General features: G+C 40.8%; 1 protein-coding gene across 26 annotated transcripts in view; it reads right to left on the bottom strand.

Annotated features, from left to right (window-relative positions):
- Positions 1-16,779, bottom strand: part of LOC112574940 (voltage-dependent calcium channel type A subunit alpha-1-like) — a 278,315-nt gene that overhangs the window by 114,603 nt on the left and 146,933 nt on the right. For all 26 annotated transcript variants that reach the window (XM_025256343.1, XM_025256329.1, XM_025256324.1 and 23 more), the window contains one exon: positions 4,714-4,978. In XM_025256343.1, the coding sequence (XP_025112128.1) occupies positions 4,714-4,946 (233 nt within the window). In that variant the 5' untranslated portion in view covers positions 4,947-4,978. The remainder of the gene's footprint in view (positions 1-4,713; positions 4,979-16,779) is intronic.

The following is a 16,779-nucleotide window of genomic DNA, read 5'->3' as shown; positions in this document are numbered from 1 at the left end:
GTTTAACAGACCGGAACACAGACTCACGCCTGAAAAGTATTGTAAAATATGGCATCAATAAGATGTGTGCCCTGCTGATTGTACAGGGTATAACACTGTACCCTGCTCTTTATAGAACACGTAACACTGTACCCCTATATCTTCACAGGGTACAACACTGTACCCTACTCTTTACACGACAGGTAACACTGTACCCTGATATCTTCACAGGGTACAATACTGTAGCCTACTGTTTACCGCTGCACCGAACTGATATAATGACACACACGCCAGGGTACTGTGACATGTTGTATACACACAGCATATTGTTTACTGCGTGACGTACTTCGTTTATACATTGCACACTAGAATAAATATTTTGACATGCTGGGTGTCCAGGACACACCATACCATAGGAAATTGTGACGTACGGCGTGTACACAAACACACCAAGTCAGGACACGGTGACGTATTGCGTGTACACACAAGACACAATGCCAGGACATGGTGACGTATTGCGTGTACACACAAGACCCAATGCCAGGACATGGTGACGTACTGCGTGTACATACAAGACACAATGCCAGGACATGGTGACGTATTACGTGTACACACAAGACACAATGCCAGGACATGGTGACGTATTGCGTGTACATACAAGACACAATGCCAGGACATGGTGACATATTACGTGTACACACAAGACACAGTGCCAGGACAAGGGTGACGTACTGCGTGTACACAAACACACAATGTCAGGACATGGTGACGTATTGCATGTACACACAAGACACAATGGCAGGACATGGTGACGTATTGCATGTACACACAAGACACAATGGCAGGACATGGTGACGTATTGCATGTACACACAAGACACAATGGCAGGACATGGTGACGTACTGCCAGCACAATGTCAGGACACACGCAGAAAGCAGCTGGCAACAACTGTCACCACGTGCTCTGCCTGTCTGCTGGCAGCAAAATACCAACGGTGCGCGGCAGACGCCTGCAGGAATGTCGCACCCGGGTCTCCGCGACTGCCGGCCTGGTGCCAGACAATGGTTGATCGATAAGCACATCGGCCTCGGCACAACGGCCTCCCCCTTCTCCCCTTCCCCCCACCAATAGTTTATTCCAACGTGGCTACGCACCACCCACCCTCCACCCCACTCGCTGGCAGTGATGCACTTGTTGATGTCACGTGTTCACGTCGCCTTCACACCGGGCAAGACGCAGGAGACAGAACACACGGGGGAGTGTGGCATCGGAAGCGGGGGATGAGCGGGGTAGCCAGTCTCCTCACAAACAGTCGGCTTGCTGAGTTCAGACCTGTGGACACGCGGTGACACGTCCATCTGTCTGAACCAGTCTCCACCACACACCCCGATGTCCACCAGGGGGCGGGCTGCAGGAATATCACTGATGTAACAACCAGCCAACATGCTCGGTCACCAAGGGAAAATATCAGCCTCGTTTAGCGAATATCGCTTTGTCAGACAGAGATATTCTTTAAAAAAAATCAAGTGCAGCATTCGAATAATAATAAATTGCAATATTATGTATTACACATCAGTTTCTGCCATATTCCGTCATTCACTTACAACTATTCAAAACAAAATAATGCGTTTATGAGAACAGCCTGTTCATTCCTGATTCTTTGATTCGTATCATTCCTAATCACGATCTCTTGTATGTGGTATTATTATTATTATTATTATTATTATTATTATTATTATTATTATTATTATTATTATTATTATTATTATTATTATTATTATTATTATTATGTTGTTGTTGTTAGCTAGGGGACTGGCAACATGTGGTACATGTTTACTTTGTCGGTGCGAGTACAGATGATGAAGCTGGGAATGAAGCCTCTGTAGATAATCAAAGGGTTTTGAAAAGGTGTTAGTCCCATTTTGAATTTGTACAGACTGGATTCTGTTCTTTGGGCATCTGAGGGAAGGTTGATCCAAAGAACACTGTCAGAATATTTCTTGGAGAGTTCAGGTCTTGGTATTGAAATATTGAGCTTGAGAGATCCTATTATAGTAGAGAAGATAGTAGAAAATCTAGGGGACAATTTGCCTGTTAATATTTTAAAGATTAGCATAATTTCGTTGAATTTTAATCTGGTTAGTATTGGTAAAACATAGACACAGGAAATCACGAGGCTGTATTTTTAGTTTGAGTAACACCGAGCTGATAGCCCTTCTGTGAACGCTAATAAGAGGTCTTATCAAAGGAACACTAACAGGAGAGAAAGAGAGGGAGGAAAGAGAGAAAGCTGGAAGAAAGAGAAACAGATTTTACTACCGTTCACTGCTAATGCAACTGAACTCGTGTCTGTATCTGTAGCACATGGTAACAAGTACTCAAAGGGCAAGAATTCGAATATCTGTGAATTTTACAGCAATTTAGTAGCTAATTAAACCATTTATACTCTTCGTGTGTAGGTGAAATTGAATTGTGTTTGTAATCTCTCCTGCATTGTTACTTTCAACAACCGATCCTTTTTTCTTTTTTTTTTTTGAACCCTTAATAGCAAATAATGAATACCGCCATCAATTCTATTCAATTTACAATTCTAGGTTTCATTATTTTCTTGCTTCCAAAACTAAACAGTTTAACCTTGCCAACACGGATGAAAATACTCTACGCAAATGTATTTCCTTCCTACAATTTTCCTCCATGAAATGCTCCGTAATGAAGCTGCTCATTAACAGCTCATTAATGTGGTTGTTCGGGAAATGTCCCTTAGTGCACTCGTTTATTAATTACACCAATGAAAGTATTTAGTACTTAATGCGCATTAGCTACTCTCTCTACTTCGACTTGTAATACAACACACACACAAAAACTCACATCTACATTCACATCTGCTTGTTATCCATACATCTACTAGTGTCAATATAGACACAAATCCGTGTCCTGATGTTCAAGAGGTTCACAATATTCCTCAGTGTGCATGATTGTGTAGCTGAAGCTACAGTTGTGACAGTCCAGCTATACCGAAGGGTTTGCAGAAGATTTTATTAAAGCTTCATGTAAAAGCTTTGACAGACTTTTATCAAGCGTTTATTCATATTTGGGAATGGTCTGAAGTGACCAATGGAGAGAACGATTAACTGACGGACAGGGGAGAGACCAATGAAAGATTGACATAGAATGAATGCATGGAGTAGCTTACTATTTCATGGATGGTTTTGCAAGAAGCTTTTAACAGAGCAATAGATTAACAGACTTACGGGGGAGAAGCAAGACTGCAAGATTTCTTCCGTTCTTTTGAGCTCGTTTATATGTTTGTATTTTTAAAAAATCCGGGCTAGAACGGCCCAGAGACGCGAAAGAGTTGGAAGGGAGATAAGCCCTAAATAAAAGAACATTGGTGTTAGACAACAGTTGTCCTTCTTTGCTGGCTCCATGCGACGATGGACGTAGACCCGTTCTCGTGTGGGTGTCACGAACAGAATTGACTACCGTCACTGATCCAGATCAGTGTGACATGTCACTACAGAATCACTGTCCGTGGCAGATATTTAATCCATTAAACCAAACAAAGTCGGATTAAAAGCCATTGCTGAAGCGAAAAACCTTTACACTCCTCTTTCTCCTACCTCTCTCTCTCTCACACACACACACCCGTCCTATTGTATTAGTAAACAAATTTGAACTCAGCACATGTAGACCAAAGTTCTTATGTCTCAAATGTTCGCTCCAAAATATAGATTTTGGTGAACTTCACATACAACTTTGTCAATCTGTTCAATTATCAAAACAGTATTAGCCCAGTTAAAAAGAAGCACCTTCACAGTGGACGAGTTTGACAACGTCTGGAACTGTCACACATAAAATGCTGCTGAGCTATCGGAAAAGAAAAAAAAATCAAATACTGAGCCAGACTTTTCAGAGTGGTAAGCAGGGAATAAAGTGGACAATAAATACAGAACTATTCAAAAGGCAGCAGACGAAAACATCCTCTCAAGGTAGCATCAAGCTAAATGACATTAAATTAAATTCTTGACGGAAACATCAACTTCAAGAGCTCTCCCCTTCAAACTCTGAAGGCTTCTTTTGAGTCCTGTAGTCCATACTTTTAGCAAGACTTGCTACTAGTTTTAATTTCGAGCTGTACGTGTTTCAGGAAAAGTTAGAAGAGGGAGTTCACTCGCACACTACAAAATAAAATCTTTTTAGCTGCGAGTGTTGTCTCCCTTCTATTTACGCTTTTCAGCGTGTTGAGCGAAACATTTTAGTGTCTATTGAATCTTTTTAAAGAAAACAGGCACAAAATTTATAGACTTTTACATAAATTTGTTTAGATAAATAAAATTGAATGCTTTGAGAACATGCACAAAATGAAATCGAATATAAACAAAAGAAAACAACTTCTAAAAAAGTGTCTACAAAATGAGGGCAAACGAAGCTCATCGCACATTCAGAGTAACATAGAAAAAATATGTAATTGTTTCAACGAGTTCCGTTTTTTTTTAAATTATTAAGACTAACTGAATGGTGTGTTTGCGACCTTTGGAACAAAACATCAAGATTTTCAAGCCTCAAAAAATCGCACGTGCCACTAAAAATATCGGAGGCAAATGTCAGAGTGAATCACAGACACACACACAAACAAACAAACAAACAAACAAACAAACAAACAAAATCCAAAAAAGCATGCACGAAAAAACAAAACACCATCAATGAAAAAAAATTGCAAAATCGAGTACTCACTCCGGGTAGTTCTTGATCTCCTTCAGGCGGGTCTGCAGGATTGCGCAGGTACGTAGGTCGCTGGTGTCCACCACCCGCCGCCGGGTGGCGGATCGAAAACGACCCCCACCTTCGTCCGCCTCGGCCACACCTTCCAGGTGCGACAGCATACCCGGGGTGAGACCCAGCGAGGCGGAGGCCAAGGAGGCCCGTCGCCGCTGGCCCAGGTGTCTGCTGCCTGTGGCCCCGATCATCGTGCGGCCCTTGCTGCGGAGCCTGGCGCTCGCTGCAACACAGACGCATGCAACAGGTGAGTTTTCCTATGTATGCAACGGGTAAGTTTTCTGATGCATGTGGGTCTGACCGCTACTGTGAGGACCCCTCAGCCTGTCTGAATGCCTGTTAATTTGCATTCTGAACCAGACAAGGTGACGAGCTAACACAAAGTTTCATTGTACTGGAAAATGTACTGGAAAGTAAGTTCGCACTTAGTATTTTGGCTCAAATTGCAATGCCATAGTTTTCCTATGATTTCTTTGTCGAACTGGTTCAAAGGTTCATCGTTGTCTTTCACGAACATAAGCAAGAGACGAAGCTTGACCGTGCTTCTCTACCTTTGCATTTTCAAAACAAAAATACATAAGCTTCATCCCCTCCCCACCCCCCAATCCTGATACCAACACTCTAATGGGATGGAAGTCTTTGACTGGCAAAATAAGAAAAAAAGATCGACGCAGTTACCAACAGTCCAATGTCTGAATAAATGTTATCAGACTGACGACAATTTAAATGTAATATCTACGACATTTTGTAGCAGCAATATGTTTACAACTGTGTCGTGTCTCTGAATTTACTATCTTATTGTTGGCTTTCTTACCCCAATTTTTGTTAAATAAAATTTTGAAACAGCTGGGAAAAGATAAGCCCAAAATAGCATGAAATAAAAATTGACAAGAAATAAAAGCAGAAGTTTTAGTAATAATGAAAATTTGATGCACGAGTTCCATTGAAGCCATTGGTGTTGCTTAAAAAGCCCTTCATTTTAATAGCCAGTGTCCCGAAATAATTTTATTAATTGGTACTACAGCTAAGAAAAGAATTTGTCGTTAACGTTGAGAGAGTAAAAGAGGACGACACAATGTTTAAAAATGTTAAACAAGATAGAAGTCGTTTAGAAACAAAGATTGAAGTAAGGAAGGGGGAGAAAGTTAACAAGCACGAAAGCAAGACAAATAAAAGAAAGAGAGAGAGAGAGAAAAAAAAGTTAATTAATAAATCATCAAAAAAAGAGCGAAAAAAGAAAAAAAAAAGGAAAGTTTGTTTCCAAGGATAAAAAAACAACAACATAGAAATAGAAAGAATTAGAAAACGAACAAAAGAGAAAATGAAAAAAAGAAAAGAAAAGAAAGATAAAAAATGAAGTAAAAATCAGAAAGAAAGCAGAGAAGAAATAAATCAAAGAACGAGCACAAAAAATGAAAGAGCGGATAATGAAAGAAAGACAAAGCAAATGAACTAAACAACCTGTACTGTGTTGTTGTCAAGCTGCTTTCGCACGTGTTTACACGGTATCCATGCTCTGGTACAAATGAAGATAATCGCGTGTTTGCCCCCAGAGCAGCTACATCCACAGAAAGATCTTGGAACTCTCACCCTCGCCATGTCATCACGGCCTTAACGCCCTCGGGATCGGGAATGTGCGCCAATGGCATCAAAGTGAGTGGGTCACGTGACAAGACAACTACTACGACCCCCTCAGAGTCTGTTCACTCTCACTAAATTCCTTTGGCCGCTTCGTTTGCAAAACAAACCGCGGTGGACGTCAACAAGATCCCAAACTCTGCACTTCCGGTGGCCATAGCAGCCACAATGGTGAGAGTAGGAATGAAAAGCCATCAAATCAACGGAATTTGTAAGGGGTTGGGAGTAGAGGAGACTAGCACGAAAGGAAGGGTAGGAGTTTTTTGGGGTGGATGGGGTGGGTAGGAAGCGCAATGATAGACTTGAGGTCCACAGCGTTCTCATAAAATCTTGGAATACTTGCTGTTGCTGTAAGTTTTTATAACTCCTGACTCCATGTCTGGATCCTGTCTGGTGTCGGGGCGAAATAACCCTCGGTTTCCAACTAAAACACGGGTGCACGTGACGCCAGTAAAACTCCCCGCACGCTGTTGATGTGTTTGTATATTTCATGTGACAGAGAGATTTAAACACCCACATTAGGGAATGAAGATAAAACGGGCTTCGTGTATGGAAAAAACAACAACGGAAGGAATTCGCAGTCACCACAACAGCCACAGCCATCATCATCATTGTCATCGTTGTTGTCATCGTCAGTTATTGTGGTCCTCCTCGTAGTTTTTTAGACTTCTTAAATGTTGTTACTACAACCCAACCACACAGTCTTACTGGTTGTAATTTCCGAGCCGATATGTGTTTACTACCTTCATTCGAGGGATTGAGAGATCGACGTGAAGAATGAACACATCAAGGAGTGCGTGAAAGACAGAGAGGCAGAGACAGAGAACGAACGTTATTGACTAGGCCATCAGCCCATTTCAAAGGAATTAATTGCTTTATGGGTACATGAATAGATAGGATCTTGATTTATGGAATTTGTAGAATCACAAGTAAATACATAAAGAAACTGTGAACAATTACAAGAACGCTTTATCTTACTAGACATATACAAATATACAAAATACTTCTATGCAAGAAATATTTATGGGAGCTTAAAATGCCTTAAAATAAAAGGGCGATAGATTAAATAGAATTTTAACGTTTGTAGGACTAAATATCTAACTTAAATCTTAATGGCCATCTACTGAACTGAATGAGCACCAATTTCTTTCCAATATTAGCGAATACCGGGCAAATAACAAAATTAGCGGTTAAGATCCATATCAACGGGGTTAATTTAGCCAGGGCGCTTCAAACACCAGCAGTTGGTGCAACATAAATGTTAATAGATTAATAGAGTTCCCAGCTTTCGTTGGACATAATTTATGGTCGCCGGTGGAAAAGAGAAAAAGAAAGAGTGTTTGCGCGCGTGCACGTGTGTGTGTGTGTCTGCGCCCATGCTGCATGCATCATAAAATAATGAGCAGAGATAATATGTGATGCTTTCCTCTCCTTACTGCCTCTTGGCAAAAAAAGCATAGGAAAAAAAAGTGTAACATCTTATTTAAAAAAATAAGCGAAAATTGTCTAAATAAAACTAAACTAAAATAAAACTTCTGAATATTAAGATAGAAATATTACGTAAAAATGATTTAGCTAAGAAAAAAATCCAAATGAAATTAAAATATAATGTAAAGTCTTGCATTAGAGAAAGGAAAAGGTAACAAAATAACAATGCATAAAATCGAAAATTTAGAAAATTTAAAAAGAGTAAAATGTAAGAACATTATATCCGAGTCAAGAAACTAGGTGTCTGGGAAGAGTTCCAAACATTTTTTAAAAGAAATGTTAGGAAACTTTAGGAAACGATTTCAGCCTTGCATAAGCCATATTATATAACCGCGGGGCAGGGATCCTGCACTTCTCAAAAGAGGTCACTGCGATCCAAATTTTATTGTGTGAGTATTCGGTACACAAAGAAAGCAACTTACTCAACAAGTTATATATATATATTGAATCAGTTTTCACTTTGATTTTGTCACCTTGTCCCTGTATGTCAGCTTGCATATAGTTACAGATTACCAGGAGCTGTACCCAGTGAGAAAAATAAACATATTAACACAGACACAGATCCCTCGTAACCTCAGCCGGCAACTCTATGGAAGGGAGATAACAACAGAGTGACTAGAATGTTGCTGTTAAGCGCAGTTGTCGACCGTGTATTGCGCTTAAACGTCGGCATCCGGTATTTTTCTGACCTGGTCTCTCCTAACTCCATGCCAGTCACCGTGTATGGACATGCCAGACTGTACGAATCCCACAGAGGCTGACAAGAGAAATGCCCGCCAGTGTTTGTGGAAACACAGAGAAGACTTTTTGACAGATGACTGTGGATGCATCGAGAAACCGACAAAGGAAAGAGGAAGACGGGAAAACAACATCCTTGATGGAAGACACTGTTTATTGTTTGGTCTCCCAACATGTGGGCCGTGAAAGTGTTCCACATTGAAATCGATGTCGGGTTTCAAGCATCTCTATCTGTCTGTCTCATATATATATATACAACCATAAATGTTTATATCTGTAAGTTATAACAAGGATGAAACAACACATACATCCACGGAAAGCCTGTAGAATGCTAGAACGATTGGAAAATAATGAGAAACAAATTTGGGGACTTGGGGAAAATTAAGTTGATAGTCTCTATAGGTGTTGTTCTGGACACGTCTGGTCAAATCAAAGGGTGTAAGTAGTGTTTATAAAATGTTTATAATATGTTTTCAACACGTGATTATAGATTGTCACTGGACGGAATGAATTAATGACATCCCAGTAGCAGTGACAAGTTTTGTTTTCATAAGTGATGTGCCACAAGAATCTCAGACATCCTGTATCATGCCCTAAGATACTCCAGCAATAATGTAAGACTTGCCCTATGCTCTGTATCAATAAAGAGGATAAACTTCATTTAATATGATGTTATCCATGTCTGGTACAGCTACGAAAAGTTTCATTCCAAAAAATGAACCAGAGTACCTAATATCTTTAACCTACTGATGCTAATGCCAACAGAAAATGAGATAGCTAGGTTACATCTAGCTAAGTGTATAAAATAAATACTATCTATACTATAAATATCTACTATCTATAAACACATTCTCCATCTCCTAATATGAATCACATATTTTTCTTGAAACATGCTGTCTATCAATCCTTTTGAATGCATCCAAAGGCTTAAAAAAATAAACATATGGTATTTATACTGTCTTTTTCTCTTTTGCCCGCTTTTAAAGTGTTTATTCTTCCTTTTTTCTTCTTTCATTCGTTCGTTATCTAGAGTGCATACTTCCTCATAAATATTGCTTGCCAATCTAGCAAGGTGTACATGGTTGACAAATCACAGCCTCTTGAAGATGTTTTCTTCTATTGTATTACATTAATTGTACATATTATCCGATTTACTACAGCTGCTGCCACAACCACCTAGTCCCAATCACCACAAGCACAACTGCCATCATCATGGCATGTCACATCATCAGCTTGACATGTTAAATTATCAGCTTGAACTATTGCAGCTGATGTCATATTATTGTAACATGCCATTTTATTGTAGCTGAAGGTCTTACAGACAAAGTAATCATCAACCAAACAACAATCATCAAACTGACATAATTACTACACTGAATTTCGCTCAGAAAACGTTCAGACATTTTATCAATTTAATAATTGGCGTTAGCATTTGCCCGACATAAACAGGATGTAAAGGATAAGCATGGCGAGGATTTTCCTTGGTTTTTGTTGCTTTTTTTCTATTCCTTCGCCATCCTCAAACGTCACTGTCATCTGCTTACACAGCGCCACCTACAGCAGAGCTTATGTAGTCTGAAGCGGTTCATCAATATTTCACGTGGGGCGGTAATGTACCGGGTGATCAAGACAAGTGCTTTACTCCCCACCCCACCCTGTGGCCACCCCTCTCCCAGACGTGTTTCGCTCTTCCCTTCCTCCTTTGTGCTGACACACAGGTCTATCTATCCCTGACTACCGGATATCTACTGCCATTATCCTGCCGCGGGTTTTGTTGCTAAGCAACCCCTCACAGACCAGAAGAAAAAGAAAAAAAAAAAGACCACTACCAAGACAGAAAGAAAATGGCGATGGCAGCGTTCAAATAGGTAGAAGTGTCATGTGACCTGTTCTTTTTCCTTCCAGTATGAGACCTTTTCTAGTACCTTCTGATCAAGTAGTGGTGTTATCAAACCTGTTTGAATTCTGTTTAATATTGTAGTGATGTCTTTAAACCTGTTCTAGTACCTTCTAATCATGTAGTGAGGCTTACAAAGTCTGTTGTAGTACCTTCTAATCATGATATATATATATATGATATCTATAATCTATTGCTCTTTTTTTTTATTTGTAGGACCAGCCTGTCCCGAAGATTTCGCTGTTACAAATTCTCTCTAATGATGTAATGTTATCATGTGTTTGTCAAAGTGAACTGTTGTAATGTTAACTGTTTGAGACATTCCTAACTTGTCTTTTTTAATCTTGAAAGGAAAAGGCAGAGTATACATAGTTTCACTTGAAAAAGGAAAGAAAGAAAAAAAGAGTTTGCCAACAAGAGACAGGAGCGGAGGAGCAGATCGATACCTGGCAGGTAGACAAAGTGTCATGTGATTCGCCAAGCTAGTAAGACGCCTTCTTAATGTCAGAGTTCGATTTGGTTGCAGTTCTATCAGGACTGTCGTCTTGCAAGCTTGCATCTTACTGGACTGTCACTGAGTGCGACTCACCACCCCACCACCCCACTCACCACTCCACTACCACACCTCAAGGACATCATCTGATTGGCTGATTTCAGTGGAAGCCATCTTGATCACCCGATGGTGGTCACCACAGCGGGAATTTACTACATTTAGGAAGAGGATTTGTGAATGAAATATCCAAATGTCCAACTGACCCATGGTTGTGAGTAACGCTTGGAGTGACAGACTTAGAAAAACGGATTAAACAGAGAAAGAAGCACACACAGACAAACACACATACAAAGAAGACCACACATTCACCTTCCAACCAACTCATCCACTAACACGCACACACAATAATGCACAAGCAAACATATACGAAAAGAAAGAGAGAAACAGGATACGACCTATTTACACTCCGCTACCCGAGTCTTTTGATTTATAATTTCAATAAAACAACCACCTCAAAAATATTTTTAATAAACCCATGCAATAGAGATTGGTCTTTCCAACCCTTCCCTTTCCCACTAGCAACGAAGCCTTTGTCCTCGCAGATTTCTTTCATTATTTCACTTCCTTGTATCGAGAATTTCATGCCTTCTACTGAGTTCGTTAATTATTTAATAAAGCCATCGTCGTTAAAAAAATATATTCAAATTGTCACAATATAAAAATGACACAAGGCATTCAGCGCGTTACATAAAAAAAATGACAACCGCAAAATATAATCTTTCAGAAAACAATGTCATTTGAAACATTTATCGACCAGCATTATGGGTATTGTTACCTTGACAACGGGTGGATGCGATTGCGTAATACAACAGTTCTGAAGCTTTTGAAACAGACATATGAGGCAATAATTAAAAATGAAAGTTGGGAGGGTCAATGAGTGGATGTACACGAGTATAAGATATTGAAAGAAAACTACAGAAGTCAGGTTGTCATGGAGACAGAAGTCATGTCCGGGTCGACATATACAATACAATACAATACAATACAATACAATACAATACAATACAATACAATACAATACAATACAATACAATACATCTTTATTGTCTATATCTGGTCGTAACAGAGATAAACATTTTCCTTTCTTGCTGTGAATATATATTCATGATATACATGTGAATACTAGGAGATGATAAGGATACTGTTTGAATGGCATCGTCGTTTGTCATCTATTCTCAGACATCAACACCAAGGTTCAACATTGGGTTTTCTTCAGTCCTGTCCTCGCATGGACTCTTGGTTATTGCTGCTCATCATACAGTTGACCTCCAGAGCACCAGCCGCCAGGACATGGTCTCCTATGGCGACAGGAGATGCGGCCAAGCCCGGGATGGTATTGATTAGTGCTCAATAGCCCGCTGATCGCAGTCTGGCCTCCTCCTGCTCACAAATATAATTAAGCCGGGATGTGTCTGTCCGTGTTACACTGTGTCTTGCTGTGTGTCACACAATGGCTGCCTCTGCCGTGACACTATTGCCGACAAATTGAATTCAGCTCGGGTGTGTCATCTACCCGGTGACACTATTGACACTGGTATCGACTGTGACATTGCTGACGGGGCCTGTATGACATCCTGTGGCACTGGAGAGACTTTGCCAATGTCATTAAGTCGTGGCACTGCTGCTGAAGAAATTCATTAAAGGATTCCTTTTCAGAGAGATAAAAAATATGAGATCTTACAGGATTCCCTGTCACAGAAATACACAAACAACAACAACTCTAAAAGAATTGTCTCAGAGATACACAGAACTTGACTGTCTATGTGACAGCAAATTTTTGACGATTTTTCTCTCATAGGAAATGTTAGACGATTTTTTTCCTCACACGCACATGCACCACTTGACAGGAAAATATTAAGAAAGGTTCTTCCCATCATTAAATAATGATGTACATCTTTTATCTAAATTAATGTCTACACAAAAGTTTTCACAACACCACTTCGGTCATTTGATTGGTGAATGAAAACCTCTACAACACTATCCTACCCAAGAAAATGCAGTATTTCGTTATTGCTAGGGGTACATGGGAGGAACTGTGAGGGTGCGCTCGTGAAAAGAGCAAAAGAGAGGAGCGAAGCTGGTAATGGCAGAATAAACAAAGTATTTCACGCTCGCGCCCGCCTGTTCTCCACAACATTAAGCAGGCCGACGCAGTTTTAATCCATTCTTTCATTTTAACAGAGGTGGTGGACGTTGGCGGGGTGGTTGTGGACGTTGGCGGTGGGGTGAGGTGGGGTATTTGTAGGGACGCTGGGTGGGACTCGGGGTCAAATGTTGCACCGCGCCGCGTGAGGCTGAAGTGTAATGTCGTTACTGCCGCCTTGATGCGCAGACTGGGGGATCATCTCCCGCGGTTGTCCCTCCGCCAAGTGTCCCCGCTGGAGAACCGCGCGCGAGTCCATTCGCTCTTCATTTACGCGAGAGCGCAGAGCGAAGGGCGGTAATCGTGGAATGAGGTCGCCTATCTTCCTATGGCTGCATTTTTTCATTTATTTACTTTTTTTTTGTTTTGTTTTGTTTTCCCAAGAAAGGATTTTGGTGAGAGTGTGCCGCTGCTGTGAATAAGGGAAGGGGCATTAACTCATTTGTTTCGTTTGCGCATGCGCTTTGGCCGATGATCCTCATTGCAGCCAATCACATTGTCGTCCAGTTTTATTGTTTCCTTTATAATTTTGTCAAAAATGAAATGTTTAATCAACTGTCAATTACAACGTACTTATTAGACAACTTCCCTAATGCGCATGCCCATATCACAACCGGACGTGAAGTGGCTTCGTGCCAACCACTCACCATCCAAATTTGTTGATAAGACTGAAGGCCTTCTCGAGTGAGACGTGGAGGATACACAACTGTCATCAGTTTTTTAAAACAATGTATAATGATTTCAATTTTTCCTTAGAAAACCAGGCATGATTGACTAGCTTCTTACTTCTGACATCAAAGAAGGCCGTAGCCAATGATATCGTAGACAAAAAAAAAGCGTTAACCAATCAAAGAGCCCAAACTTATGACGAAGAAGGACAGACAGTCTGGACATCTTTGCAAAGCACTGAAGACTTTTTAGTGAATCTTAGTGAAATGAACTCATTAAAAAGAGAAATTGTGCTTAGCCATCAGCAGCTGGCAAGGTTAGCTGCTTTTTTCGCCGTCTTAGCAGCAGAGGCCACTTTTTTAATGCAGAAAAATGGACAGAACCCACAGAGGTGGACAGTCATCCCCCTTGTACCTCCGTGGTCACTGTTGAGTCTAAGATGATGAACACCCTGCTTTGTTTTCACCCTGGAAACCTGTATGGGGTGCATTCCCCTTCTTGGCAGAGGCCTCATGCAAGAGACCCTAAGGGGGATATTGAAGACATCCTCGACTTCAAGTCCAGCGCATTTCTTCCCTCTGTCCATCTATCTGTCTATCCCATTCCCTTCTTTCATCGATTCAGGGAGAAATTATTTTAACGGCAAAGCTACACTTATTCAGCAAAACCAGTTTTATTGCGATCAACTCAACGAACCGCGCACCCAATTCAAGAGAAGATAACTATACGCGATATGATGTTATGTTGTAGAGAGAGTGAAACTGCGCGCAAACAAATAAAATAAGCGCGTGAAGAGTTTAATTCAGCCTGCAAGTGTGTGCGCGTGCAAAGCATCCAACTCTTTTATATTCTTCAGGCTGAGCTTGCCATTACTGGGGCTCTCCACAACCGTCCAGAAATGTCTTCAATCAACTGAGGAGAAAGAGGAGGAATAGAGAAGAGAACACTCCTTGGGTAATTATTCCCATATATATGTATAATGTACACACATATATACATTTTATACACTTATGTGTATATACATATTTTCTAAATAAAAATACACGTGATCAAACCATGCACTGAATGTAAATATTTATATACGCGACATGTGAATGTATACAGGTATATAAACATTTACACCTTCATGCTGACATAAAGTCGTCTATCAATGTTGTGTATCAATATTTATACACGAATGAGAGATGCAACAATAAATATACAATAATACACGTGTGTAGTGGAGGGGTGGGAGAGAGAGGGGAGAGAGGGAAAGGGAAAGGGACAGCCAGAATTACAGAGAGGATGAAAACGAGAAATAACTGAATTCCATATTTAATTGACCGTTGGGCCATTTCTACGGCGAGGGAGATGAGTGGGGAGGAACTGAGCAATAAAACAAAATGATCAGGCGAGAATAAAAGAGATACAGCAGTGAATTACGACATCAACGGGAGGTTTTATCATGAAACACAACTACAACTTTTTTTAACCGAGGAAAAGAGAGGAAAAAACGAATGTCATTAACACCTAAACCCTTTTAAAATCTCCGGAGGAGATATATTTATCCGTTTTTCTGCGATTACATGTCCTGTAGACAAAAACAAAATCAAGATAAAAGACTGGAGTGTGGAGGATCAAAGAAGGTTATGAGAAGAAGGAAAGAAGGATGAGCAGAAGGAAGAAATAAAGGAGTGAGCGCCTGAAGTCGTGGTAAGCGGCTGTCGTCAGTCTTCCTGGAGACACAGCAACGAAACGTGTTGCAGGTGAATTATCAGTGATGTACAGGTAAGTGAGCAGGGCTCACCCACCTAGTTACAAGAAGCACCAACCTTGACATCAGGACCCTCATCCTCCAAAAATATAATTTAAAAAAAATCTGTCGAGTCCTTCACAACTTTTTCTTTTAAAATAAGCTACAGACAATTAGCTCTAGTTGCCGCCAAAGAAAGTCGACACTAATGAAGTGTTGTGCACTAATCATGCCTAGGGGTTATTTTTCCTTTTGTTTGTTTGCATTTGTTAGGCCAACGGCATGTCGTGACGTGGCGCTCCACGCCTAAGTGCTTTATCTTGTGACCCCGGCGACCCTCACTCTCGGCGACCCCTCCACTCGGCTAATTAGCTCAGTGGACGATGGAATGTCGGTCAGGACGGATCGGTCATTGCGGCCTTTGATGGTGACGTGCCTCTAGAGAGCGCATGCGCAAGAAAAGAGAAAGAGATGTGATGAGAGGGACGAGGGAGCCACACTCTCCATCAGCGGTGGAGCTCAGTGTCACGTGATCAGCACGCAATAGTCATTAGCTCCCCCTTCCCCTTAGCATCTCACCCGATCCCTTCACCCTCCCACCAAGCCAGGTCGATCCTCCTCACCTCCATCCTGTCACCTGGCGGAGGCTGTCGTGTCTGCTGAGCTTCAGGTCGCAGAGGTCTGACCACATTTGGTGACCTACCGTCTGTTGACGTCACACGACCACGAATCACGATGACCTCTTGACCTGTGCTTTCGGTGAGATTATAAGTCAACGATTATTTTCCAGCCCCACATTTTCAGTGGAAACGGTTCAGAGGTCAGAATCTGTCATTCAAGTTTACCTATGGCAAAATGAAACCACATCCCAATACTCAAACGATCTCAGGTTCAATAGCTTTCAAGAAAAAAAAAAAAAAGCTCGATATATTTCTAATGAGATTGGAACCAATGTCATATAAAATGTAGAAACGAACCCAACACTTCCAAACTAAAACAATTTCTACATTAAAGATACAGGTTGCACTTAATGACTCACTTAAATCCATTTTAATCGGCGGTGGAACCCGGAGCCAACGAAATAAGAAAAAAAAATGTTCACTGCCTCTTCTTATCAACACAGAATCGTCAAACATTTTTATTATTTCATTATGTGGTTGTGTGTT

The sequence above is a fragment of the Pomacea canaliculata genome, linkage group LG11, assembly GCF_003073045.1.
Source record: "Pomacea canaliculata isolate SZHN2017 linkage group LG11, ASM307304v1, whole genome shotgun sequence".
Classification (NCBI taxonomy): Eukaryota; Metazoa; Mollusca; class Gastropoda; order Architaenioglossa; family Ampullariidae; genus Pomacea; species Pomacea canaliculata.
This window is presented reverse-complemented; position numbering and strand designations above follow the sequence as displayed.